Genomic DNA, 27,601 nt, shown 5'->3' on the forward strand with positions numbered 1-27,601 from the left:
CACTGATTAGGGTTTGGCACGTGAGATGCCCTGCTGATAACAGTGACAGCGCAGATCTCTGGATGGGAAATAGGTAACTATACAATGAGAACTTGATGTAGTTTTTTTTTCTTTTCATTAGAATTTCTTTTGTACACTCGCAAAAGATATCCCCAGTAAATCATGCAAGCGTAAAAGGTATATGAGGTCCATCATTCATTTAGCTCCATGTCGTTGTCATTCACCCATAAAAAAAATATCACGTCTAAAGCAAGTCTATTTGACTTCAATCAGGGTCTACCCATACCAAAATACCCTTTTTATCGGCCCGCATTCCTTCGGTGGGAAGAACCCGGAGCGTCTTGTTGAAATACGTGTCGACCACCACGAGGTGTGGCTGAATCCACAAGCCCCGCTTAAAAGCCAGGAGGTTGTACCGCACCGTGTGTCTGCTGAAGGGGACGAGTTGGACTACTCTCGTCTTAGGTCCGCTGAACGCAAACTGCTCACTCGCTTCCATCGTGAGGTTAAATGTGAGGAAATGCATTGAGGGATTTTCGAGTGTGTAGTCCAGGTGGATCAAGCCCGGTAGCGTCTCCGACGGTAAGGCAGAGGCCAGGACGCGCGGCTCACCCATTGGGATCAGGAAACGGGGGATTGCCAGTGAGGTGGTCGTGCTAGCATCACTACCGTCGGCAGTCGGACGTCGCCACAGAATATCCAAGGCGAGGTTCAGTGTTACCGACCGTCGATCGTCCAGACTGGTCTTCTGAACATTAAGGGTAAACTCAGATTCCCTAAGTTCTTCTGGGAATATCTGTGCCGCCTCTTGGCTGAGCAAAGTCTCCTCGCTTATGTCACAGAGTGCACCGCCGTGAATGTCAAGCAGAACCAAGGAGACTTTCTCGATAATGAGCGGTTCCGAGGCGAATGACACAATCTTCGAATTGACGCACCACTTCTGCTGCAAGCCGTTCGGCCTCGAGGTCGACCCATGCTCGGCGAGGTCGTCGTCGGGAAGGAAGAAATTGGGCCAGGGCTGCGGATGGATGCGAGGGAGAAACTCATAGTTTGCTTCAAATGGTCGCACAAAGGGCAGGCTGACCACCACAGTCTTCGAGATGGGCGTTTCCATATCTGAGACCAGAGAGTATCGAACGGATATTTCGAGTTCGTAATCCGCGGCATAGTGGGTGTCAGAAAGAACAATCGATAACTCCGTACTGGCGGCTTGTTCCAGGACGCCGATCGAACGAGATATTGAATGAGGAGTATCCTCATTAGGAGAGCCCCCAGCATCATCGCCCGATTCAGCAGGATGTTCGTCGTCATTCGCCCATGACAGCTTAGCTGCCAATTCCGGTTTTCCAAACAGCCTGACCTGCAGGGTTACGTCTGCAGCCTCTTCTTCATCGTTTTTGATGGCGACACTGAGAATAACTCGCTCATTTGTATAGTATGTCTCCCTGAGGTTTGGTGTGCTTATGAGAATCTTAGGCGGTTTCGGTAGGATCTTGCACAAGGTAGTGTCGCGATCTTTGCCAATCCTCTTTCGATGAGGACCTTTGGCGCTATTCACCCACCAGTATAATGCCCCTTCTCTATGACGGGTGATGGCATACACAAGATTGAAATTCTCCCCTTCAATCAGAAGGGAGATCGATGCAACCTTGGCCTCACCAGCCTCGCGAGGTATGGACGTCAAATTGTATACTCTGGTTTGAGAAGGCCTGAAGGTCAGGTTGGCTGCGCCGACCATGGAAGCCGTTCCCTCAGTTGGGGAAAGGGGTGTTGAGGAATCAGTTGAGGCTGTAGAGTCACGTAAAGTGACGTCAGATATCTGACAAGAGGATGAGTCGCTCTCATCCACCTCATGCTCCGATTGCAATTTAATGGGCCGCAGGCTGCCTTCAAAAACGATTTTTACTTCAGAGAGAGTAATGGGAGCTGAAGAAGGCTGGGCCACAGAAGTGATGGCCAATTGAGCTTGGAGAGGCTCGCCGACATTTCCAGCTGCTTTCTCAAAAACGAGTGATGCAGACACTACAAACTATTAGCGACTGGGGCTTGACATCGGCGAACGCGATGGGAACTAACAGCACGACACGACATCCTCAGCTTTGAGGACGACGACAGGTTTAGGGCTGCCTACGGGAACATCCTTGAGACAGTTCTGAAAGTCGTAGTTCCAGCTGGACCGAGGCGAAAAGACTATGTACCACCCTATGTTAGAAGCGACGGCACGAATTCGAGCGGACGTCGAATGCAATCTCACCTCGACTGAGTAACTCCCAATTTACCCAGATTAATGTCTCACAGTCGTGGACTCGAAGACAACACTCTCTTAAGGTCCAAGCAAACTCCTCCATTAACTCCCACCACCCATCGGCCCGCCATGTCAACTGTGGCCAAAGAGGCAAAAGTGTTTTATGGGCATCCGCCCAGAGACCGGCCCGCATGTATTCTCTGGCTATTTCCAAGCTCAGACTTTCGACCTTTCTGACCTGCCGTCTTGCAGCAAAATGTTCCAAGGACGCTTTTAGCGTGTCTATGATTAGGGAAGAGTGATCAAAGCCGGGCTGACCAGGTTCAGGAGCCTCAACATGTGGTTCGGGTGCCAGATATGTGTCGTACAGATAAGATTTACCTGCAATCTGAGAAGCTGGAGATTGGCCAGGAGGTACCCGATCCTCTCCTGGAACTTGCTCGGCTAGGGCGCGTCGGTGGGCTGAATGTATGGCTGATCGCTCCAACCAGTAGCCTTCATGGTGGAGCAATTCCCAGGGGGCCAACTTTTCACCCACGGGCAAAGTCTTTTCAGGCTGGTGAAAAAGGGATTCGTGTAGCCTACTAGGGTCATTGAGAATGTCTTCTGAGAATGCGGGTAGCTCCGCTCGAGAAATGAGCTGTGCCATTACTGTTGACCATCTCGCATCCCAAGCTTCCCACCCATAATTCTTTGTTCCCTTTCCTTTGCGGCTGACGATATCCTCAGTACGGGCCCTGTGTTCGAGCCACGCACGCACCGCGGCGGTAGTTTGACCACTCCAGAGCAAGCATCGGATGATCCTGATCGCTAGTACATCGGCCAAAAGACGGGCATCGTTGAATCTTGGGTTCCATCCCGCGATGGATTCGAACACTTCCTCGCCAAACAGGGCCTCATATGCACTCTCATAGTTGCGATGGGCTGCATCCATCTCCTGGCGAAATTCCGCGAAAATGCCAAGCTTGAACTCATAGCGAACGTTCCATCCCTGCGAAGACAAAGTTTGAGACGTTCCACTTATCGGGGGTGCCGTTGGCGGTGGTATGGAACCCCGATTGCGCTTTCGTCTCGCATGCTTGGACAGATCGCGGTAGTACTCCGCGATTGATGACTGCAACGAGGCCAGTAATGACCGGACGAAATCCTTCACTTCAACTGCTGATAAATCTGGTGGAAGAAGGAAAAGAGATCTCGGGTCCAAATTTGTGGCTCTCCGTATGCTCGCCATTCGATCATCAATATCCTGCATGTTGAGGCCATCTTCAGCGACCAACACAACCACGAAGCGCGTTTTGTAACCGGACGAAGCCCACGAATCCTTCAGACCATTGATCTCGATTTTAAGCTGATTGTCTCGTAGTGTACTCATATTGGGATCGGAGGTGATCGGGAATACATTGATAGCTGCAGCAGGAATAAGATCCTGGTGCTTCGTGACCCATAATGGCGTAAGCACCCCATCCGGGAAGGTTGGCGAGCCAGGCGTCAACGGTGAGATTGGAGAATGAAGAATTGGTCCGACCGAAGAATTGACGGGAGAGATTTGAGGAGGATCAGCTTTTCTGGGAGGAAGTCTGTAAGACTATACGAATCCGAATTAGCGGCTTATATCATGAGAAAAAAAAATGCAAGTCCATCATGCTCGTTCAATGCGCAAAAGTGTTGCGAATTGCCCAGCGCACTATGCAGTCTAACGCAAGCAGAAGTCCATATAGTGCCAAATCGAACAGCTCTCTGACCTACCCGCCCAATGATCTTTATTCTCAGCCCAATCCCAATTGACCGCCCAGTATGGCTCCGTGAATTCCATGGTGCGTCTGACGCATCTTGTTGGAGGAACGCGGTCCGCAGGTCCTCCACAAGCCGCCCACTGAGGAGCGGGAAATCTGACTCTATCGGCGTTCCTTTCTCCTGTAGCAGAGGGTACCGGACCTCCGGTTTGTTGGCAACATGATCAGGCGCCGGTTCTATGCCGGAGAGCAGGATGAGGGGGAGATTGTGAGCAACGTAATCCTCGGGGTAGGCGTCCATCGCGGACAGTATGTGGTGCTTCGGATTGCGCAGGTCATGGCATGACTAAGATCCGACACAGATCCCTCCAGGATCTAGAGCGAGGGATTTGGGGATCCCCGCAGAAAGAAATACCGTATAGAGCCCTGTGGAAGCGAATAAGATCAATCTTCGGAGGCCATCACACTCGCTCTAGCTACCACGTCAGTCCGCGGATAGGTTTGACTTTGCGGAGGGGATCCGATGCCAAGCCTGTGGCCAGCGCTCAACACGACCCTGTCATCTTGCAGGCCGAGATATAGAAGCATGTCAGCTTATCAACCAAATTCTCAGTTGCGTTGTTCTTCATTCGCTCATTCACAGTTTATGGACAATGTATTCCAACAAGAAGCAAGACAGTGATTCTGAGGGAATTTAGAGCGATCTGAAGGAAGTATATAAGTGCCCTTTGGCCATGGTATCTACAAAAACCAAATAAAAAAATACCCTAGTTGGCATTGCTGAGTGGCTGTTATTTATTATAGTCAATCTGGCTTCCTGGATCACTTTTCGGAACCCTGGAGCTCAATGATCTCTCCTTTGGTTTCGTCCATACCTAGGTGCCCTAGGTAGGGACTATGACCTGCTAGAGCACAATATCATATATTTTGCGCAGGTAATGAAACTATATACTTCGGTTGCACAGGAAGTAGCAAATCGTCATTTAATTGCTAGTGTTTCAACAAGAGCACCTCACTTGTTCTCTAGAGCGACTCTTAAATGATATCTAATAGATACGTAGGCAATAATGCTATCCATGTAGCTGTTAATAAATTTGGAGAATGTTTTTCCCACATAGCGCAGCTGCTGGCTTATTGCTTAGATGATGAAGATCGCCACACATCATGCTTATCTGATAGAGATCAAACAATAATTGTTTGATATATCGAAGTAAGGGAAATATTATCTCTGCGGTGGTCTTCTCCATGAATTATACAGAAGGTCCTTGCTTGCTGCTCCTCCGCGTGACCTTGGCTGGGCAACGTGCAGAATACCTAAGCGGCAGTATGAAGAAGCAAGAAAAAGTTGGCTGTTCTAAAGGGGAAAAGCTGCTACATTGGCTGTGGATCTGCAGTACTAATGGATTTGGGCAGGAGTAGCATCGCATGCCTGCATGCACGCAACCTAATGAGCTTAATAGGGCTGCGAGCCTGTGTGGATAGAGTATGGGGATCCTTGATCATTTGATTACTCTACAGAGTAGGCACGACCTCAGTCCTGACTTCCTGCCTGATAGGTACGGAGTATGGACCTGGTGCCTTCTCAGTCTGCTGTGTGCTGCCAGGGGGAGGAGCCCCTCCGGGATGGGCCTACCTAATCTAGGTGAACCCGGTTAACGGCTGACTAACCACACAATGGAGACTTTCTAATCGCCTCGAACGATTCAAGTCTATCATAGGAAAGCCCTTGGCAGGCAGTTAGGCTGATTCCGGTCCATCCACACCGCTAGCCAGCCCGCTGTCGACAGAACTCCCACTGATAGACATCCCGCGGCAGCTGCCAACCTTGCGTCGCGCGCCAGGGATGGGCTGCCTGCATCCCCGATCTCTGATGCATGTCGAGTGACCAACCCAATGGACCGCGGCTAGTGACATACTCTGTAAAGTGGTCAAGGCCAACTGCCCCTCTCCTTTTCCTCCGGCAGACTGGGCCGGTGGATCGAGCTCGGACGCGCGCCAGGCAATGCGCGTTGCTGACTGGGCGCCGGCTCGTCCGTCGTCCTCCCGGCGGGCGCGATCATGCAATCATCGAACCCTCGTTCCTCAATGGAATAGGCAGTTAATTTCCTAGCGACGGAGACTGTGCTTGGGCCCGTCCCGCGCTTCCTTGGGCGTTTGGATCATCTCCGATTCTCCATATGCATATGCAGTCTTCTGACATTACCAGTATTGCCTTTCGTTCCTTTGGTTTCACGCCTGGGTAGTGGTCCTTCGAGGACCTGGGACCCCTTTCTTCACGGATCATCGCCATCACTCCTTCAGCTTTCTTTGTTCGCTTGAATCAATAATTCCTCTCTTCTGCATCCCCTTTCCGTTTTCCGTATCCCTGCGGTACCCCCCTGATGACCCGCGGCCGGCAAGCACGCCAGTGAAATCACAAAGAACTGCAAAAAGGGGGCTCGAAGAAGCGGCACTCGAGGCGAAACGATTGAACTGCGTCTTCCAGCCGAGTCATGTCATGGAGATCATGCGTTTGCACAGTCGTCAATTCTAACTTAGATCCATCTACCTTTCTTTGTCTTGCCCCTATCAGGAGGCGCAAATAGTTTCTGCTGCCGACAGACACCATGGACCAACCTGAGCGTTCCTCCCGTTCAGATTCCCGTCGCGCTCCTGCTGCGCAGGATGCCAATACCTCTCGACGGCGTCGCAAATCGCTTCCGTCTCGCTCGACTAGTGTACCGCGTCAGCGATCTGCAAACCCTCCGCCTCTGCCTCCCGCGTCTCCCGAAGTCATATCTTCTTTGATCTCGTCTCTCTCGAGCATCTCAACCCCCGCCCAGACCCATTTTGACAATATTCCCCATATCGGATCCCACACGGCGCCGCCCTCTCCAAATCCTCAATCCGAATTTGGAGGCCGATTGGATGGCAAGTCCTCCACTGAGCATGGGTTTGGTATGGATTATGGCGCTTATAAGACCCCTGCAGAGTCCATCAACAGTTCATTCTTGCACCCGGATGATGCCGCTATTGCCCCTGTCGTTCGCATGGCTCCGGCGCCTGCTCCTTCTTCTCCGCGAGCCAAGTCTAGCTTCGGGCGGGATTCCTCATCGTTAAGACCCACCTCGAGGGGTTCCTATGCTTCATCGCGAGCGCCGTACGATGAATACTCTGGATTTGGGGTCATCTCGGCGGAACCTGGTCCTCGACCCTCGCGGACGGCCAGTATCGCGTCTTCCAGCTCTGGAGGTCGAAAGAGTCTCAAGGGCCAGCTAGGACTGCTCAGGAAAGCATCGCGTGAATTCGTCCAAGACAAAGAAACTGACCGGACACGGAAGACTCCCACCCAAGATGATGGCGTGAAGTCGGGGGTGGCTCGAAGCCGAACTAGTCTGCGTTCTCGACATTCTATGGCAGACGTGGCCGAAGAGGGCGGTAATTCGGACACTGTGGAGGAATCTCCAAGCAAAGGAGAGGCTACATCTCCAACTACGCCGCTCCCTAGTCCGGGGGGCATTGGTAGCGGTCGGTTTATTCCTGCACGGGACTCGTCCTTACGGCATAGTTACAGTAGCAATTCGAACAAGAAACGCCGGTCGGCGCGTCATGGCCGATACTCTTCGACAGGCAGCAAGGACCTCAAGGTTGATGCCGATATTGCCGAGGCGAAGAACGAGACGGAGCAGACGACAAAGCGGATTCAAGAGGTCAAGGAGCAGCAGCAAAGGATTAAGACGGGAATGGAGAACGGCCAAGACACTTCTGCCATGCCAAAGCAAGCCACGTCTGAATCCCAGCAACGGATTTCTCGATCCTCGACTGAACCGCCGCCTCGTCGCAGGTCCCGGGGTGGTGAAGCTTTTTCTAAGGACATCGATCCGTCCAGCGGTGATCTGCAGGAGGAGAGCGCGCCTTCTCCGGCCGTCCAGACACGCAGAACAAGAGAAAAGGAAAAAGAAAAGAAGCGACAGTCGCTTGATAAAGCAGATCCTCCTCTCAGTCCTCTTGGTTCAAAGCATCATAAACGTTCTCCGTCCGGTCCCTTGTCTCCAGTCCGCCACTCGACTGTCGAGGAGCGACCGTCCAGCGCCGATTCCATCGATCTAGCCGTAGAAGCGTACGTATCCTCGCCCAGACTGACCCAGAAGGTGCCCCACCCGCGTTCAGGTCGCATGATAGCGTTCTCTGAAGTGGGGGATCCAAAAGGGCATGTCGTCTTCTGTTGCCTGGGCATGGGTCTGACGAGATATCTTATGGCCTTCTACGATGAACTGGCTCGCAGTCTCAAATTGCGGCTGGTCACACTTGACCGTCCTGGAGTCGGGGAGAGTGATCCCTGCGAAGACGGGACCTGCACCCCTCTCACTTGGCCTGGTAAGCATCCTTTTTTTTTTCTTTTCTTTTTAACTCTTTTTGTTTTTTAGGCTTCTGAGGGATAAGCCGCATGCTGTGCTAGGTTTCTAACCCCGCGGTAGATGACGTTGCCATCGTCTGTAACCACCTCAAAATCACCAAGTTTTCAATCCTAGCTCATTCCGCTGGAGCTATATATGCTTTAGCGACAGCGCTTCGAATCCCACAACATATTCGAGGCCGCATCCATCTATTGGCTCCTTGGATCCCACCCTCCCAGATGTCGAGTCTTGGGACACACAAGGAGCCTCTTCCGAACAACGCTGTTCCTTATTCACAGAGAATCCTCCGCGCGCTTCCGACACCAATTCTGAAGGTCGCGAACTCGAGCTTTATGAACGCCACCAGCAGCAGTCTGACGACTAGTCTACCTAAGTCTCCTCGAAGGAGTAAACGGAAGAGCATTGGCAGGGAGACCCCAGCTACCACAGTCGCAGAAACATCGTCTGGTGATAATCAACAAGGGCAGGACCGGGGAGCCGCGCAAGATGCGACTGGTTCGAACAGTAACCAGTCGACCACTCCAGGTTCCGGTAATAACGCGGCTGCCCTGGCTGCGCAAAATCGAGAACGCCAGTCTGAATATGACACCAGACTGACGTACCGGATCTGGGAGCTGGCAACAACAAATGCCAACCCAGCTGTGGACCTGCTGGTCTGCCTTGAGCGCCGACAAACGATTGGTTTCCGTTACGTTGATATTAACCGAGAAGTCGTTATCCACCATGGGAGCCGAGACACGCGCGTTCCGGTGGACAATGTCCGGTGGCTAGGCAGGACGATGCGGAGGTGTGAAGTTCGCGTCCTCGAGGGTGAAGGCCATGGCTTAATGGCATCGGCCGTTGTCATGAGCAATGTGCTGAGCGAAATCGCCCAGGAATGGGTGGACTGGACGACAGTGGTCCAGGGGAGACGAGGTCGCCGCGCGACCATCACGCATCATGCATCGCGCTCGGGTCTCGCATCACGCTCTGGTATCATGGTATAACTTTCACCCTGTTATCCTTGATTTCAGCCATGACATACGACTCGTTTACTGGCACGAAAACGCTATGGCCTGTACAATGCCATGAACAATCATTGATTATCGGAACCGGAATTTGGTGTGCGAGGCGTTGACTGGATTTTCCATCGAGGACACGACAAAATGGGATTGTTTCATTTTCATCCGGCCGTTCGTTCCTTATTTCGTATGTTTTTATTGTCTTTCCTCTTTCACAGCGTTCTTATATATTCCTTGTTGACTAATTGCTTCAATTCTGACGAGGTTTCTTTTGGATACGTGGTTCTAGCCAGCCGCCAAAGTCGGTTGGATCAGGATTTCCTTTTTATTTTTTTTATTACTATAGTCTACTTTAATGTTTCTGAACATAATGGATGTATATGCATAAACTCTGGTTGTCTTGCTGGAATTCTGAGACCCACTATTATTATTCATCTACTTTTTCAACCTTTTTGCATGTATGTACTGTACATAGTGTATAGTGTATATCCATTGAAGCTTGCCCGGCATAGAGAATGCAAGGCTCCAAGACATGTTTTGTATACGCCCTGAGAATGCTGAATCTCATGTAGAACTTGTTTAATCATGTAGACCGCTGATTGCGTAAGTGTCAGGGGCTTTCATAGCTTTGCATGCGTGCATCTTTCTTGTTTCAAAGACGTTTCAAGCCAAGATGCATGCGGCGCAGCTTACCCAAGGTGTATCACCATTTGAACGTCCTGCAGACGTCCACATGGGCAAAGGCGCATTAATCCCCTCGTCTGATCAGACAATTGGACGTGTGGGATAGTCGTAGTCCAGAACTCGGCAGCGGGAGGGGAGTTCTGTATGGAGTTCCCTCTCCGAACCCGATTTTTTAGAAGACAATTTTAATTCATAACTGGAATAACCTGCTACCTGTCAACTATCATCCCACGTGTGACGTACGCTACACCAGGACTCGTCAGTGGTGTCGCCCAGCGCGGCGGGATCATGATTGATGGATCGCCGCCCGCAAACCCACTCTAGAACCCTGTTTTGGATGGGTGGCAGCTGCATCGTTCCTCTTTTCTGGGGATCCTCCCCTTTTTCATAACCAGAACCAGCTCTTCGCAGCGTCATCTCTCCAGGCCAGTACTACATTGTATTCACCAAGCCAAATATATACCAATGCGTTCGGCATATTGCTTTCTGGCAGACGAATAATAAATGCCGCCGAGCTACGTGCAGTAGTTAGTGGCCTGAGTTACCCCGGATTTTTCATCGGCGCGCCAGGAGACTACAAAACATACTGCAGAACCAGCCAGCCCAGTTCGCTCTCTCCACATCGTCGCGGCTGCTGTTTTCTCCGCGATCTACCCCTATTTCGCAACTTGTTAATGACTTCCTCTCCATTGGAAATATACTGCCGACTTGAGAGCTTCAACAGAGGAGTCGCAATGCGGTCGCAACGTCGCATGAGGCTATACTTGATGGCCGCCTTGGCGGTCTTCTTTGTGATTCTCTATCTCACGGTGAGTTTATGAGAAAACCGCCAGGGGACGGTCAATCGATCGCTAACACAGAGCGTGCTACGTACAGACCGATGCAGGAGGGATTCAGAATCACAAGTTCTACAAATCCACAGTGGCTGCCATGGACAGAGCCCGAGCGGCGAAGAATGCTCCGACAAATGAGAATGCGCATATCCAGAAGCTGGACTCTCCAGTCGCCGCAGACGAGAAGGTGTTACGAGTGAACAAAGACAATCCCGACACCGCATCCAACGACAAGTCGGAGGAGATGGAAGAGATCGCCGTCGCAGGAAGAACAAAGATGCAGGTTCCAAAGCAGAGGGAGGACCAAAAGCCTGCAGCAGAGACGAAGAGGCCGCAGGGAGCCGACACTGAGAGCAAGGAGGACGTCGAGGCCAAGACAGAGCTGAATGATATCTTGAAGCGATCACCAAGTATGTTGTTCCTCCTAGGCTGGCTATCTTTAGGAGCGCAAGCTGAATGTTTTGTTTTTTCTAGTAATTATCTTCTCAAAGTCCTACTGCCCCTACAGCGCTAGAGCCAAGTCGATACTCATGGACAAATACTCCATTGTGCCTGCACCCTTCGTTGTCGAGCTCGATCAACATCCATTGGGGCCACGGCTTCAGCAGCTCCTGGCCGAGAGTACGGGGCGTCGCACAGTCCCTAATATTATGGTGAATGGACAAAGCATCGGTGGTGGAGACGATATCGCTGCACTAGACAGGGATGATGAATTGGCGTCCAAAATCAAATCTCTAGGTGGTAAGCGGATCATGGAGGTATCCAGGAAATCAGAGGCAGGAGACAAAGAGTAGTATATGACTAGCGAGGAAGTTATCCTTTTGTAATTAGCCATGTCCGTTGCGCTTAGCAGCTTTGGTATATCGGGGATCCAGAGGGGCTATTGGCCGTATAGATGATGCATGGTACAGGCGTTTGGGTTGGGTTTATTCTTGGATAGGGTCTCGGGGTTTGAGTCTTCTCAGTGGGAAGATATCTCCATTGTTATAGTTACTTGTATGAGTTTTTGTGTCCAGACTTTCATACTGCTCTAAGAACCTTAGTAGGACCGATCGATCGAAGAGGAGGATACGCTGGAGTCTTTGAAGAAAAATAAATAATACGGCATAGGATTGGAGAATGTCTCACAATTCTGAACATCAACTTGTCAGTACGAGCGAATTGTATGTCTCGCAGCCTTAGGCATCAGATCTGGTCTCTTATCACGTGACTTGAGGGAAGATTGCGCTAAACCGTAACGGTGCGCTAAGCGACGCACAACCCGTGCGCACCTCGAATTTCGCTCCACCAAAGGCTTCTGCTCGTCGAATTTCCATCGACGACCGACCGCACCGCACGTCGACGACAAACGACGATCCTCCTCCTCTCCTCCTCCTCGGTCATAATTTCACGCCACTCAGAGAGGCAAGATGCGGTACATTCACTCCGAGGAGACGCTGCCAATCCCCGAGAATGGTGAGCAAACACCACATTTCCTGACGGCCAATTCCCTGGTTCCGTTCCCTCCCCGGATATGTGAGCGCGCAAGGAGAATTATGGCAGAAAGAGTCAGAGAGGGCGTCAGAGGAAAAAAGAAAAAAGAAAAAAATTCTCTTAAAAATTTAAGGGAACAGAGATATATGCTCAGTTTCATGTTGCGCCGGGTGGGACGGAGACCAATGAATGGAAAGAGGCCGATGGGCATTTTAGGAAGATGATTGCTTTGGAAAATGCGTTCAATTGCGACGAGGAGCTGACCAGTGTCTTTTTTCCTATAGTGAAAATTCACATTCGTTCGCGGGTTGTCACCGTTGAGGGTCCTCGAGGTATGCGACCTCCAAAGAGATGGGTCAATCATTGATCCATCTGCTCTCGGCTGGATTGGAGGCTGACCGGGTGTCTTTTCGTCATCTTCCAGGCAAGCTGACCAAGGACCTCTCCCACATTGCCGTGACATTCGGTCGCCCATCCAAGAATGTCATCTCCATTCAGATGCACCACGGCTCCCGCAAGAGTGTTGCTGCCCTCCGCACTGTCCGCACCATCATCAACAACCTGATCATCGGTGTCACCAAGGGCTTCCTCTACAAGATGCGCTACGTCTACGCCCACTTCCCCATCAACGTCAACATTGAGAAGAACAAGGAGACCGGTCTGTATGAGGTTGAGATCAGGTACGGATAACCTCGCGTTTGATGTCACCCTGGAACTGGATGGTCGTTGGGGATGTGGACTGTTGGAATAAAGAAGGAAATCCATCATTCATATTTGTGGATCCGACGATTCTGTCACCCGAGACACGGGGGCTTTGAAGAGAACTTGCGCTGACAGAATCCTGCACCTCACAGAAACTTCCTTGGTGAGAAGATCGTGCGCCGCGTGACTGCCCAGCCTGGTGTCGAGGTGTCCATCTCTCCCAACGTCAAGGATGAGCTCCAGCTCTCTGGAAACTCCCTTGAGGGTGTGTCGCAGAGTGCTGCCGACATCCAGCAGATCTGCCGAGTCCGCAACAAGGATATCCGGAAGGTGAGCAGAATGGCACATCCTGGGTGGATTTGAACCATATACTGATTTGCTTCACTCACTAGTTCCTGGACGGTCTGTACGTGTCGGAGCGGACCAACGTTGTTCAGGACTAAAGGAGAATATTGACGACAAACGGTGTATGTTTTGCTTGGGTGGTAGACTGAAGGGAGAAAATGGGAATACCGGGAAATACCATTTTCCTTTTCTATTCTGATTTCGCACACTTAGCATTTGATTCGGGAGTCGATGCGAAATAAAAATATAAATGAGCCACGGAACCTTTCATATTATGCCCTTTTTTACATGTTTCTGTGACGGAATGGCTTGCTGGAAAGCAAACATGGCATGTAAAAAGAGCCGGGACCAACCTGCCTAAAACTTCATCGGAATCTTCCAGACAGGTTAGTCGTGGAAAGGTAACCGATTGAATGCTGGAAACGCTAAAGCGAATGTTTCCAAACCCAGCCTGTGCAAAAACTGTATCTGCCCCATCCCACAGATATCCTACAGATTCAAAGCTAGCATTGTCTCTCCTGAGGTTATGACATGTCTCTTGGTCTGATTTGTGTCATCGGCCCTAAGCCCTAAGTCCTAAGCCCTATCTAGGTTGCCCTGCCGGATTGCGGGGAAGGCCGACGGATCTCCGGCTGTCGTCACTTAGCTGTAGCAAGCTACCTGCTCCATGGGGTCTAGCTGGCCAAAGTGTTGACAGCTCATCCCCTCAAAGAAGGGGGTAATTTATCATTAATTATCCATTGACACCTAATCGGAAATTATCTTCATCTTTTTTTGATTCGTATATTCAACACTACTCTTAAGGACTGCTTACCTAACTTCTCAGCGACCCCATCCGGCGAAAAAGGAGTAAGCATGCATGTGAAAGCGACTTAGACAAGCTAACCATAAACCTGTTCCCCTTTCACCAACGCTGCCTCTCACACTCATGACTACACATGTTGGAGCAGATCAAATGGCCTCCCTTAATTAGGTACATGTCAATTCTTTGTATTCATTTTATTTGTCTCAAGGAATCCCTGCACGTGACTAGAGAAACGCAACAATGGCGTTCTGGGCTAGGCTCTGGGGAGTTCTGGCTGCTTTTATGAGTATGTTGCTTGATGTTGCGCAGTTCTGGAAAGAGGTGAGTAGGTTCTGTATATCTGTACATACAGTACATTCATTATTATACACAAGGGCCCTTGCTTACTCAGACTTATAAGAGATGGCTCTTGTGGTGGAGATCCAGGTCTCCCAAAGACCGTCTGCTGCACTGCTTGGCTACAGCAGAGACCTTTGAAGAATGGGAAGATGCTGCCTTCCAGCTCGATGAGCTGCTCGGCACGGATGTCTGGTATCTATCCTATCCATTTATCCCCCTTTTGTCTTGCTGTGGTATAGTACGTACAGTACAACAGTACTAACTGCTCTCCAGGCGCCAAAATCCGACCAGCAAGGACTACGACTATCGGCTCATCCTCCAAAGACTGGAGTCTATTATCAGCGCCAGGGAAAACGAAGATATCCTCCCGCTGGTGAACCTCCTACGGTCCGGCCTGATCCGGAACCTTGGCAATATAACTTCCCCGAAACTCTTCAACCACGCATACGCCGGCACCAAGCTGCTGATTGACGACTACATCACGCAAGTGACACGGTCGATCGAATACGTGACCTCCCTGCAGACGACACCGATCCACGAGAGCGGCTTCACTTCGCAGGCGAAGCTGGAGCTTCTGCACGATACACGGCAAGCCTTCGGCAGAACATCTCTGGTGTTACAGGGAGGATCTATTTTCGGTCTGTGCCACTTGGGTGTCGTCAAGGCGTTGCATCTTCGGGGTCTGTTGCCACGCATCATCACCGGAACAGCGACAGGTGCTTTGGTAGCAGCGCTTGTTGGCGTACACACGGATGATGAGCTCTTAGACTTTCTCAACGGTGACGCCATTGATCTCACTGCCTTTGACCGACAGCGGTTCGCAGATCCTTTATATAAAGATTCAGGAGATAGCTGGTTCCAGACCATAGTTAGACGGTTGAAAAGATTCATTCGAGAGGGAAACTTTCTCGATGTCAGGGTGCTCGAGGAATGCGTGCGAGCCAATGTGGGCGATTTGACGTTTGAAGAGGCGTATGAGAAGTCAAAAAGAATCCTGAACATCACTGTAGCAGCATCGGGAAAGGGAGGGTTTCCCAACCTGCTCAATTACCTGACCGCGCCCAATGTTGTGAGTATTGACCCACCCTTTACGTTGTAAGTATCTATGCTCAAGGATGATTCCAGTTGATATGGTCTGCTGCGCTTGCTTCCAACACATCGTCAAGAGCACTTTATTCTCCCGTAACGATCTACTGCAAGGACGAGACCGGTGCAATTGTCCCCTGGCCACACTCGCAGGATGTAACATTCCGGTCGTGGCGGCAAGTCAACTACAATGGCCGTGAATCACCGCTTGCACGCCTCGCTGAGCTGTTTAATGTCAACCACTTTATAGTCTCGCAGACTCGACCATACCTAATTCCATTCCTCCACTCCGATTCTCACCCAGATCAGCGACAGGCTGGCCAGAGGAGTCTCACACGTCCACTGATGCGCTTTATTGTTCTGGAGATCCGTCATCGATTAAAACAGCTTGATTATCTTGGTCTGCTCCCTGCAAGCTTGCGCCAATTGCTTATAGACGAAAGCATACCGGGGCCTAGCCTGACACTTATACCGGATTTGTCTGCCAAAGATCTGGCGAAACTCTTTCAGAATCCCACGAAAGAGGGTCTGGAATACTGGATTCTTAGAGGCGAGAGGGGTGTCTGGCCTGCGATTAGTGCCTTGAAAGTCCGTTGTGCGATCGAGATTGAGCTGGACAGATGCTATCAGATTGTGCATCGGCGACGACCTAGCGACGTCCAACAGAGTGGAAGTGTCAACGTCCAGCATTATAGTGCCAATGAAGGTGTCCCTAGAAAACGTACTGTTAGCGATACTATAGAATAGGGTGCAATCAGATAGTAATAGAGAAAATTCTGTAGCAGTGGCAATGCCAAACACGTGTTTCCGAGCAAGTTCTAAATCTATTTCAGTGTGCCCATAGATGTGTAAACAAGGTCAGATTGACATGTCGACGTTAGTATTGTATATGCCCTCTGAGTGATACACAGAGACCTTCATTGCAGAGGGTCCATCAGACAGATCACCTTATCTGATTTTGCTGTAGATGTCATAAGAGTGAGTAAGCATGAAGGATCCCTCTGGGTAGTCTCTCACAGGGCGGTGTCCTAGCGTTGTGGCATGCAGCAGCAGCAGCAGCATCACGTCTTCTCACCACACATCACACCTGAAATCCTCACCGAGATCAGTCACCCTTAGGACATCATGAAATGATGATGTCGACGCCAAGATACTGTCACTGGAACCAATGGCTATAGGCTTGTTGATAATTATTTATAGATACGCTCCCCTGTTATTGTTGACGCTTCACGTCTTCCAAATTAGGAAATTCTAAGGAACCTGATGTAATTCACTGCTCTTTTCACAGATAGGCCGGCTCAGTGCCTTGTAGGACTCTAGTACCATGCTATAAGTGTCTTTTTAAGAGGAAAAATACTGAGGGGAACAGAGAGCAGAAGGATTTGTTCTAAAAAGTGCTTAAAACTTTTCTCTGGGACCTGCAGAGCTGGAATTTCAGCGCTAAAAGCCAGACCCCCTCCCAAGAGCTAAGGCTAGGCAGTTAGGCACTCTCTTTGTTCTCACACAAATTCACCTCTCTCTCTCCTCACCTTCACCTTCACATCCTTCACATCCTTCCTTTAGTCCCATCTCTCACCAGCCTTTCTTTCATCATTTCATCCTTCTCAGTGGAAGTTGTGTACGCGTTTCATCGAGTACACGGCTGCTGACCTCCTCTCTGAGGAAAAAAAGACCCAAATAGCCGGTCGAAGAACGAGAGATCCTCGACGGTGAGTGAGGCTAATCGAAGCTGAGCTTAGACAAGCACTTTGCTGACCGAATCGCACCTGAAGTTGGCTTTCTAAGCTACTTCTCTCTCAAAAATAATACTATCGAAGCCCATCCCTGCTGTCTTCAAGTTGAAGAAAGGCAGAAAAGTTGGCAAGATGTCTCTGCTGGACGACGTCTCCGAAGACCTGTCGTTTGACCAACTGTTTACTGAGACCTCCTCAGACAAGGAAAATTTCACCATAAAAGACTTTGTTGAAGGAGACGGAGACGTGACTCCTAGAGTCAGACGCTTCCGAAGCTTCGAACAGCCAGAGTTTGAAAATGATGATTCTGGATCTGAGGGAGAAGGAGACCTGACTCCTAGACTCCAACGTTTTCATTATGCCGGATCTGAGCAGGATGACGGCGAAGCTGACGACATTTTCGGCGTCGAGAACATCGACGACATCGATTTAAGCCACCCGTTTAGGCTGATCGATTACAACCTGTACCTTGGCTGGATCCAGAAAGGCAAGGATCAGAAGTACCGTCGCAACTGTATGTACCTGTTCGATGGGTATGACTGCTTCCCATTCACGTATCAAGATTTTGTCAAGAGCAAGACAAACGATGGATGGCAGCTTCCGACTACAGGACCTCAGCAAAAGCTGTTGTTTGGTATTCTTCCTGTTGCAGAATACGGTCCTAGATTTAACGGTGTGCACTATGTCATCGGCTTCGATCTGGACTGTGAAGAATTTTTTGTTCGTTCATTTAACTGGCTGCCTGAAGTCAGTGACATATGGAGTGTTTGGCATGAAGGGGTTCCTCTGTACTACTTTTCCATCTGGGTTCTGTATTCCATGATGAAAAAGAGCCTCAACAACAAGGACGGGATCGTGGACATCTTGTCTCTCAGCGTCACTACTTACTGTGAAATCGAGATGAACAATGACGATCCTGGACTCGAGATTGTCATCGTCATCCAGTGCTGCCAGTGGATTCTCGATTTTGCGGATCTTATCCTCCCTCAGGATCCTTGGTTCAATGCTGAAGTATTCAAGGACAAGATCACCGAGTACATGAGCGAGTGGCGCCAGATTCTCGAGCGCGCATCCTATCAAGCCTGGAAGGCGGTTCGTGACATGCCGCCGAAGGAGGTTTACTGTAGAAGGAAGTGGTGCGATCAGGTGACTCTCGACCTGTACAGCTTTGGTGATTCCAAAAAGACAGACAGCCTGCGTGGTCAGACCTGGCACGCCCCCAGCCAGGCTTATTGTGATAGGATCCGCAGGGAGAGCTGGGAACGGTACCAGAAAGAAACCCAGGACTATTTCCAGCAGGCATTCACTGAGCCGGACAGTGAGGCCTCCGTATACACTGCAGAGATGCTGCGGAGGCACAAGAAGGAGCATGGCTGTGTGATTTGCTCTCCCCCTGTCACCATATCTCCCCAGAAAGCTCTCGTGCAGGCTTCAAGCTCTAGTTCTTCTGCCGGCCCTGGTATTGCTTGCAACGGAGAGGAGCAGGACGACGAGATTCACTTTTCTACTAGGTTCACCCGCTTGGTCAATTCTATCGAAGAGCAGCATCCCAAGAACGACACTGTTCCCAACTATGGAGCTGCGCAGGCAGCTACCAGAGCCTTGCAGCGGGCATTTGGCGATCCTGATGAAGAGGTACCCGTATTCAAGCCACGCCGGATCCGCCGTCGAGATTCTGGCTACACCACTCTTTGAGCGAGAAACATCATCTCGTTGACAGCCTGTCCAGTAGCCAAGGACACACTTCTAAGCTTGTCAAGGCCTTGTGCTGTCTATGTCGACAGCTCTTTCCCGTCAATGCCTTCACTGCCAGCGATGTTCTCAGCAATTTCTTGTCTCTGTGAGGGATCTCCAAAAGTTGTCCTTTTTTTTTTCACCTTCATTTCAATTTCGCTTTCATGACCAAAAAAAAGTTTGCATGTCATTTTTCCAGGTTTCAGGCTTCTCTTGTTTTTCTTCCATAATTCAGTCAAGTATCATTACTGTCTGTCTGCGTATAGTTATCAGATCTGTCTTTCTATCTCAGTATTTTTTTTTCTTTCATCCTTTCACAATGAAGTATGGCTAGGCGTTGATGAAATGGGCTTGTGTCAGTAATATCAATCTTTCTGTGAGATGAGTTGTCCTAACAACCGCTCAGATTTTTTCTTCTACCTTCTTTGTACCAGACACATAGCCAGATAAATAAAAAATATATGCTTATGGAATCCCTCTCTTCTTAGTAAATATCTATCTTATTATCAATCCAGATTTGTCACCGCCAAAAAAAAAGCAGCAGCAGTTGCCACGTAGCATAGACACTATTTTGATACCAGTCAGAAACTCTGTATCATTAAATTTTATATCTGCTTTTTTTTTTCTTATTTGTGTCCCTTGCTATAACTGTTTCAACTAACTTTGGGAGATACCCACAACCCCCACTTGTTCGCATCCACGGCCCAAACTTACCTACGGCCCTACCCAGGTACAGACTGGAGTACTGGGCGATGATCATGCAAACTTAGAAGCAGGATCTCAGTTACAGGTGATACTGTTTGTTATTGGAACTTTAAAGGGGAAATTATAATGCTGAATTACTAGAAGGACAACAGCTACAGGCACTGACACAAAAAATAATAACCACCTGATATTCAGGAGTGAGTGGGTCATGTGATGTTCATATTAGTTGTAAGTAGGAGTACTGTAATAATTAATAAGTCGATTGTTATTGGCTTATTGCAATCATCTGTTACTGTGGCTAGAGGCTCAACAGCAGGGAAACAGTTCAACTTACAAGCAGAAAGACTCCTGATCGTCCCAATTCCAATTCTCAATTATTGGGAGTACTGATTGATTAACTTCAAGACCTCTGATCAATCTCCCCCGATTCGGAATGGAGCCACAAAGCTCATTTTCTGGGGGGCCTAAATCTGGGGGACCTTCGGAGGAGTACTCTGTAAAGTTAGCTAAGTTAGTCTGGGTGGAGCCTAGGTGGCCGTGTCCGATCAGATGACGAGCTGGAGTGAAGCGACAATTATGTAAGTAAAATTATCACCAACAACTGCTCCGTATAATCAGATCGCATCGTCACATGGCGCCACGAATACCTTGCGCCTTGCAGGCAGGCATCTTTCTGAGGCCGGACGATGCGCTGCACCGCCACTCACTGCGCGGCGGGTGGGGCTGGGATCAGCAACGGCGCTTGGCGGTGTGGCTGGACTGTGTGGCTTTGATAAGCTGACTGGAGTTCGCCGGCGCTGAGGTTTCTGCATGCCGAACAGCCTGCCTCCTGATTGGACTGCGACGCCCCTCCATTTGCAGACACCATTTGGCGCGCGTCTTGGCCTTCGCGATAGGCCTGAGCTAAGGCTGTTCGTTGCGTGATGGTGTCAGCTCGGCCTTGGCTGGCAAGCTGCGAGCTGCGATCGATCTGTCATTCTTTCGCCCCTTCGTTCTTGCTTGTCGCCGCATCTTACATACGCCCAACTTTCGTTTTTGTCCTTCCTTGCCTGTCTTTTTTTGGTGCGGCCCCCTTCTTTCTGTCTAATACACTCCCTGCGGGCCTTTTATAGATTCTCTTCCCAGTCTCTCTCTAACACCTTTGTATTTGACTTCAATTCTCTTGCCTTCCGGGGACTTCCGGCGCTTGTTTCATACCAGACCAGCCTCTTCGAATTTGCTGTCGCGAATTACGGACTGGAGCGTTTAATTAGAGGATATCCATCTAACAAGTACTGAGTATGGCGGATTTGTACCCGCAAGAAGGTCCCGGTCAGAGTGTTGGCGCTGGGGACGGTGTTCTCGAAAATGGTACGTTGATAGCCCCCCGGAAAGCGGTGACCATGGCTCCCTCTGATACCCGTTCTTGGATCAAATGCAGGGGGCTTCGCGCTTTCCACTCCAGCTCAACCCTCGACCGTGGATTCCCATTTGGAGGTTATCTGTGGTCCTCTGCTCAACTACCGGCGCATGAATCTGAGCTCGGATTCCGCGACCTGGTATGGCAGCGTCTTGATTGTTACACGACCTGGTCAGAAGCAGCCACAGCTCCACTTGCGTCAGGCTGGCCCTGTATCGCACGACAGCAATGGCGAACAGATCAATGGATTCGAATCGAGCGGCCGGAACTTTACCGTCCTCGGCACTAAGCTCTATGAAGACCCGGATAAATGTTTTTGGAGGTTTTCCATTTCAGTGCCCCTCGAGGCGTACGAGGCACGTTGGGAGTATATGATTCCCACTTTCCAGTACGTCGCGGGCGACGAAGCACACTCACCATGGGACTTCGTGGTGCCTGCCGCACACCAGTCCATGCGCATCATGTTTCATTCCTGCAACGGCTTCTCCGTCGGCACGGACACAGAGAGCTGGGCGGGACCAGCACTGTGGAATGATGTCCTACGGGTTCATGCCCGGCGGCCTTTCCATGTTATGATCGGCGGAGGCGACCAGATTTACAATGACAGCGTTCGAGTTGATGGGCCTCTCAGAGAGTGGACCGAAATCACCAATCCGATTAAGAGGCAGGCACATGACTTCAACGGTGAACTGAGAGCTGCATGTGATGACTATTATTACAAGAACTATGTCCGCTGGTATGGGCAGGAACCGTTCAAGAGCGCCAACGGCCGGATTCCTCAGATCAACATCTGGGATGACCATGATATTATTGATGGCTTCGGCTCCTACGTCGACAGTTTCATGAAGTGTTCTGTTTTCCGTGGCATTGGAGGCGTGGCCTACAAGTATTACTGTCTGTTCCAACATCACATTGCGCCTCCGAAATCGACTTACACTACGGATGCGCCACAGACGATGGAATCAGTGAATGGGACAGCAGGGATTGATCCTCGGCAATTGGTGAATACCTTTGTCCTTGAGGAAGAGGAAGAAGACCCCAGATGGATACTGGGCAAGCGTCCCGGTCCGTACGTCGAGGAACGAAGTCGAAGCCTGTACATGCGTCTCGGCCGGCGCATTGCCTTTGTTGGAATTGATGCCCGCACAGAGCGCACTCGTCACCAGATTAATTACCCAGATACGTATGACGCGATTTTCGATCGCCTCGAGCGCGAGGTTGCCGCTGCCAATGGGGAGATCAAGCATCTCATTCTGTTGTTGGGGGTTCCGATTGCCTACCCGCGTCTGGCGTGGCTGGAGAATTTCATTACCTCTCCTTTCATGGCTCCGATCCGGTTGTTGAACAAGCGGTTTGGATTCGCCGGCAGTCTATTCAACAAGTTTGACGGCCAGGTCGACTTGCTCGACGATCTCGACGACCACTACACCGCCCGCCACCACAAGCGGGAGCGGAGGGAGTTGATTCAGCGTCTCCAGGAATTCTCGAAGCAGCACTCCGTCCGAGTTACGATCCTGGGAGGTGACGTCCACCTGGCCGCGCTGGGCCGATTTTATTCCAACTTGGATCTGCAGATTCCTATTGAGAACGACTACCGGTACATGGTCAACGTCATCAGCAGTGCCATCACCAATAAGCCGCCTCCAAAGGTGGTCGCGAATATCCTGGCGCGCAGGAATAAGATCCATCACCTGGACTCGGCGACCGACGAGACGCTCATGGATCTCTTCGACAAGCAGCCCGGAGGCGTCGAAAAATCTGCCTCGTGGAACAAAGTCACCATGCCTTCGCGAAATTATGCTTGCATCACGGAGATTGACCCGTTCCCGGCGAACGGCTCCGTGGAGCCGCCCAATGATTCTGCCCAGGGCACCGACGAAAACGCTCCAGCTCAGCGGCCCAAAGATGGACACTCGCCTCTTCACCCAGGCGAGGAAAATGCGGGCACGACACACAAGGCAGCAGATGGTGTCAGCAGCACTAGTAGTCTGCGTGGTGGCTTGGATGTCGCGATCCGAGTCGAGATTGAACAAGGCAACAAAGACGGCATCACAGAAGGATATGGGTTGAGCAGTAAGTACACAGCCTTTCATATATCGAGGGGATCGCAACTAACGACCGTGCCTTCCTTAGTTCCGCTTCTGACTGTCGCCTCTCCCGAGACTGGTCATTGAGTGTATCTTGGCCATTCATTAATGTTTATTATGATTTCTCTGTCTATCTTTTGTTCTTTTCTCTTCTTCTTTTCTTTTTCTTTTTTTTCCCTTTTTTTTTTGTATTTCTATCANACCCAGGACGTCGATCCTGACCAGCTGTATGTTTACTAGAATTGGTAATTCCTCTGCGCTCTTATGCGCTGTGTGCAACTGACTGCAGAGCAGTGGTTATAATTTGGTCTCTTAACCAGCTTCTTTGATCTCTCCGTGTTCATAGCTTTTTTCCTCCGCGAATTGACTGAACATTAATCTCAGAAACTCTGCAATGATGTCTAGGCATGTTTCGGGGGAATCGACCAGTCTATATATAGCGGTTGGTCGTCAACCTCAACACCGATACCCTATTTTTAAGGGACAAGGTCGTTCTGCAGTATTCGTTACGGCTCAGCTTGTTAAGTTTAGGTTGGCCAATAGGCCATAACTGTCATTGACACCGCAGCTAGATCAATGATTCTGCCTGGTGAGCACACGGTCTGCATCAGGATTCTTCCATCTAGGGAAACATATAGACGTTTCATCGATTCAAACAATCACACACGGGAAATACGCGTCTATTTGCACAAGGATAGAGCCCCTAGCATCCACAATGTGGTGAAATGTTGCCTGAATTGCAAAGATGAGTTGATACTGTTATAAGAGATAGTGTGTCGGATTGGACACTGTCTCATTCTACGTCTTCGCGATGACCATTATTGCACCAAGTCGAGTCCATTCGATGATGGTGAAAATGACTAAAAAGAAGTGGAGCGACTGCAGTACGGCAAGTTGGGAACGTGGGATAGTGACACCAATCTCCATCGATTGGGGTTTCGGTGTGCGGGGGACCTGGAGGGAGTTATCCGTTTACCGTTATCAGTCGATTTCTATTAACGGAACACAGCCTGTCGATTCCCCCTGATCCGCGTGTCATCTCTGTCTTGTCGAGTGAACACTTCATTCTCTATGTAACTGCCATCCAATACATTCTTTCGTGTTACCAGTTTGTGTTACCGCGTACTCTGTGCTCTACCATCCGCACCAGCTGCCGTGCAGTTACCAACCGGACTGTCGGAATCGTCGGCTTGTCTACCCCTTTCTATTCTCCGCATTCTACATTAAGGCCGTTTCTTGGATCTCCATACAGAGCACTCTTTCTGTCCCCACAACGATCTTTCCCCACGCCGGATCTGCCAGCTCTTTGACTTTGGCCTCTCGCCTAATGTGCCAAGCGGCTGCAGGTCGTATGCGATAGGCCTTGCAGGGTCTCATGTCATCGTCTCAAAATTGTCGTTCATGCCTCCCAAGCGCGTGAGAACTGTCGAGGGCTCGTGCTGGCCGTGTAAGGACTGTCGCGTCCTATGTGATCTGCAGTGTCCTCGCTGTTCTCGCTGCACCACCGAAGGTCGATCTTGCGGCTATGGCAAAGACTCCGCCTGCGCTGGTGCAATGGGGTCGCCGCACGAGGCCGGTTTGCGGGACATAATCTTCCAATTCTCGATGTCAACGATCGTAAAGGAGAAGGGGAGGACAAAGAAAGACAAGAGCTGGCAATTGGGCGAAGGAGAGGGGAGGATAGGAAAGGCAGCTTCTCCTCCGCTCTGCCGTCGCTCCGCCCCGGCAATAGTCTGGTGTCCGCCTCCCCGATGACAGCGGAGGAGTTGATGCTCTATTTTGAACACGAGGTTGTGGATGGCTTCAATATCTCCCCCGATCGCATTCGGGTGGACCTGCTGTCCGTCTATAAGGATCCCGCTCTGCGCCAGTCGGTCACCGCTGTCGCCAACGCTCACCACTTTCTCTACCTGCAGCAGAGTCCCCGCGATGCTGCCCTGGCGAAGAAGAAAGCCCGTCTGGAGGCCATCCAGGTTTTCCGGAAACAATTGCTAAACCCTGACCTTCACCGGACATGTCCGTCCACCTTCGATCTCTTCGTTACCAACGTGCTCTTGTGCATCCTGGACGGCGTGATCGATCCGAATGACGAAGGCACGGACACCTACTGGCACTTCCACGGTGGACGGGCAATTCTGAGCCAGTGGAAGCTGCAGGAGCAATTATTTCAGCAGAAAAAGGGTCTACCAGCATTAATGCTCTCCGTTTTTGCTACGATGGATCTGACATATGCGCTGTTAAGCGGACAAGACCCCTACTTTCATCATTCTACGTGGGCCAGCTTTGCCCGCTCCGAGGGCTGGTGGGGAACGCTGCCCGCGGGCGATCCTTTCCTGGAGCTCATGGCCATCCTGTCGCGGTTGGCGCATCTGGGCCATGTCATATATGGAACGGGGCAGCTTCCGTCTAGGAGTGAGGTACAGGCTCTTCTGGCGACGTTGCGAGGGCACAACATTGTTGTTGAGCAGCAGGAGGAAGAGTATAACTTCTCTCCTATTGGGGAGCGTCACTCTGCCCTATCATCTTCTCCCCTTCTGTCACCATCTTTGATGAAGGCCATGGAGACAGCAGAACCTGTAGATCGGGATCAATCGTGGGCCATCTTCTGCAACGCGTATCGTCTCGCCGGCCTAGTTTACATTTACCGTGTCCTCCACGGGCTCGACGTTATACATCCGCTCGTTCAGCAGGCGACTGCTTTGGGCGTTCAGGCCATCTGTGGAGTGCGCCTGACGGGAAAATTGTCGCATTGTCTGCTCTTCCCGATGGTGGTGATTGGAAGCCACTGCCGGACGGCAGAGCAGCAGATGGCGATCCGTGCGACGTTGGGGTCGACAGCTTCCTTTCTTCACTTTGGATCTCTGCGCATCATGCAGAATTTTCTCCAAGGCAGTGGGAACGAGGAGCGGCAGCGGTGGATTGGTGGGAATGTTTCGATGACATCTCGCGGAAAACCTTTTTGTTTTGAGGTTCTACCCATGCCTCCAACCCGTAACAGCTCCGTCATTGGCCCTGCGGGGCACAAACCTGGGGAAGCAGGTGAAGACAACCCTATCGCGCTAGAACCGTGATATTGAGGTGTTTGTCCGATGTCACGAATTCGAATGCCATGAGACAGACGGGCAGGGCGTTTGGGACTTTCTTTGATCTTTTATCTTGGAGCTCTGGGAATCTCTACGGAGTATTCTTCGAGGGTCTAGATGATGACCTGCATTGGACGTTCCAACACACCACTGTCGCGTGGTCTTGTCTTGCGTCATTATACTTGACTGTTGGATGGATGCGGCCAATATCGGCTATCTGTGGCGCAAAGGTTCCCAGTTCGGCGTACTCCGACGCAGCAAAAAAGGTTTCAGTGGTTAGACATGGAACTTTCAACTGGCGCCACCCAACTAAAACTCGTGCCAATACATTGGCCACAGCTGTGGTTTCTTGGCAAATGGCTGTTTTAGTTGGGTTGCGCTAATTTTTTAACCGCCCGGAAAATTCGTCCGACCCTCGTACTCCGTATTCCGTACGCGGAGCCGAAAGCCCTATCCGCAGTCCTATCCTGACTTCATGATTTTATTCCCTGATATGTCTCTAGTTTGAGTGGGCAGATGATCTACCTAGGGATAGGCAACTGGCAAGAATCGCCTGTCTGGGCAAGCATTTTCCGAGGTGAGGCGACTTATCGGATAATTGGGTCCATGACTTCATCTTCCCTTACCTAGTTAAGTCTTGATCACGGCCTTGGCCCTCTAATACTCCGTAGTCCGTACGACGGAGTATTACATGCCTAAGGATAGCGGGATTTCTTCGCCGCATGCAGCGATGGATAGGTAGGTGGCTATGCAACCTGTTATCATCCAATCAAATTCCATTGCTAATGCACAATGACAGTGGCCAAGCCCATATCCAACCGAGTCCGTTGTATAACCTGTAACTGCTGCGCTTGGCATCCTGGATGATTGGCGATGGTGCAGGTCTGGTGGCCAGTGTAGCAGCCCGATGCATGTTGGAGTGGACCCTCGCCATCTCGCTCCCACGTCGCTCCCACAGCCCGGGCGCTTATCAGCTGCGCCTATCTCTTAGATGCTCCACAAGATTCCAACAGTCGCTTCTCAGACTCTCAGCCCTTATGCAGCCATTTATTTCGCCCAGACGCCACCACCTCATCCCCATACGGAGTACTTTTTCCGCTGGCTAGTCCAACATGCTTTTGCTGATTGGCGAGTTGACGTCGTTAGGGCCAAGCTAATATAAATCCCTGTCTAATCTGTCTAGAACAGATTTGATTGATTCCTGAGGCAGGAAAGAG

At 50.6% G+C, this 27,601-nt stretch overlaps 9 protein-coding genes across 9 annotated transcripts; 6 read left to right on the plus strand and 3 right to left on the minus strand.

The window, feature by feature from the left end:
- Positions 1–265: 265 nt before the first annotated feature.
- Positions 266–4,279, minus strand: T310_2518 (uncharacterized protein; the record flags this gene model as incomplete). The annotated part of the gene is made up of 4 exons (XM_013474610.1): positions 266–2,022; positions 2,077–2,190; positions 2,255–3,830; positions 3,992–4,279. The coding sequence occupies 4 exons, from the start codon at positions 4,277–4,279 to the stop codon at positions 266–268; spliced, it is 3,735 nt and encodes a 1,244-aa protein (XP_013330064.1).
- A 2,305-nt stretch (positions 4,280–6,584) lies between these two features.
- T310_2519 (Hydrolase, alpha/beta fold family protein) lies at positions 6,585–9,361 on the plus strand (the record flags this gene model as incomplete). The annotated part of the gene is made up of 2 exons (XM_013474611.1): positions 6,585–8,334; positions 8,520–9,361. 2 exons carry the CDS (start codon positions 6,585–6,587, stop codon positions 9,359–9,361), a joined length of 2,592 nt encoding a protein of 863 aa, XP_013330065.1.
- A 458-nt stretch (positions 9,362–9,819) lies between these two features.
- On the minus strand, positions 9,820–10,477 carry T310_2520 (uncharacterized protein; the record flags this gene model as incomplete). Its single annotated transcript, XM_013474612.1, has 3 exons — positions 9,820–9,841; positions 10,070–10,200; positions 10,304–10,477. 3 exons carry the CDS (start codon positions 10,475–10,477, stop codon positions 9,820–9,822), a joined length of 327 nt encoding a protein of 108 aa, XP_013330066.1.
- A 317-nt stretch (positions 10,478–10,794) lies between these two features.
- T310_2521 (60S ribosomal protein L9-B) lies at positions 10,795–13,511 on the plus strand (the record flags this gene model as incomplete). The annotated part of the gene is made up of 11 exons (XM_013474613.1): positions 10,795–10,869; positions 10,937–11,303; positions 11,368–11,634; positions 11,747–11,798; positions 11,884–11,935; positions 12,004–12,056; positions 12,144–12,348; positions 12,500–12,698; positions 12,791–13,046; positions 13,221–13,398; positions 13,461–13,511. The coding sequence occupies 11 exons, from the start codon at positions 10,795–10,797 to the stop codon at positions 13,509–13,511; spliced, it is 1,755 nt and encodes a 584-aa protein (XP_013330067.1).
- Positions 13,512–14,458: 947 nt separating this feature from the next.
- Positions 14,459–16,390, plus strand: T310_2522 (Patatin-like serine hydrolase; the record flags this gene model as incomplete). The annotated part of the gene is made up of 4 exons (XM_013474614.1): positions 14,459–14,539; positions 14,571–14,749; positions 14,831–15,626; positions 15,683–16,390. 4 exons carry the CDS (start codon positions 14,459–14,461, stop codon positions 16,388–16,390), a joined length of 1,764 nt encoding a protein of 587 aa, XP_013330068.1.
- Positions 16,391–17,508: 1,118 nt separating this feature from the next.
- T310_2523 (uncharacterized protein) lies at positions 17,509–19,071 on the plus strand (the record flags this gene model as incomplete). The annotated part of the gene is made up of 1 exon (XM_013474615.1): positions 17,509–19,071. The coding sequence occupies one exon, from the start codon at positions 17,509–17,511 to the stop codon at positions 19,069–19,071; it is 1,563 nt and encodes a 520-aa protein (XP_013330069.1).
- Positions 19,072–20,037: 966 nt separating this feature from the next.
- Positions 20,038–20,627, minus strand: T310_2524 (uncharacterized protein; the record flags this gene model as incomplete). The annotated part of the gene is made up of 3 exons (XM_013474616.1): positions 20,038–20,056; positions 20,150–20,307; positions 20,523–20,627. 3 exons carry the CDS (start codon positions 20,625–20,627, stop codon positions 20,038–20,040), a joined length of 282 nt encoding a protein of 93 aa, XP_013330070.1.
- A 468-nt stretch (positions 20,628–21,095) lies between these two features.
- T310_2525 (Transcription factor btf3) lies at positions 21,096–23,388 on the plus strand (the record flags this gene model as incomplete). The annotated part of the gene is made up of 2 exons (XM_013474617.1): positions 21,096–21,165; positions 21,236–23,388. The coding sequence occupies 2 exons, from the start codon at positions 21,096–21,098 to the stop codon at positions 23,386–23,388; spliced, it is 2,223 nt and encodes a 740-aa protein (XP_013330071.1).
- Positions 23,389–24,702: 1,314 nt separating this feature from the next.
- T310_2526 (uncharacterized protein) lies at positions 24,703–26,372 on the plus strand (the record flags this gene model as incomplete). The annotated part of the gene is made up of 2 exons (XM_013474618.1): positions 24,703–24,748; positions 24,781–26,372. The coding sequence occupies 2 exons, from the start codon at positions 24,703–24,705 to the stop codon at positions 26,370–26,372; spliced, it is 1,638 nt and encodes a 545-aa protein (XP_013330072.1).
- Between the last annotated feature and the right edge of the window lie 1,229 nt (positions 26,373–27,601).

Source organism: Rasamsonia emersonii (genome assembly GCF_000968595.1).
Source record: "Rasamsonia emersonii CBS 393.64 chromosome Unknown ctg1118621760031, whole genome shotgun sequence".
Classification (NCBI taxonomy): Eukaryota; Fungi; Ascomycota; class Eurotiomycetes; order Eurotiales; family Trichocomaceae; genus Rasamsonia; species Rasamsonia emersonii.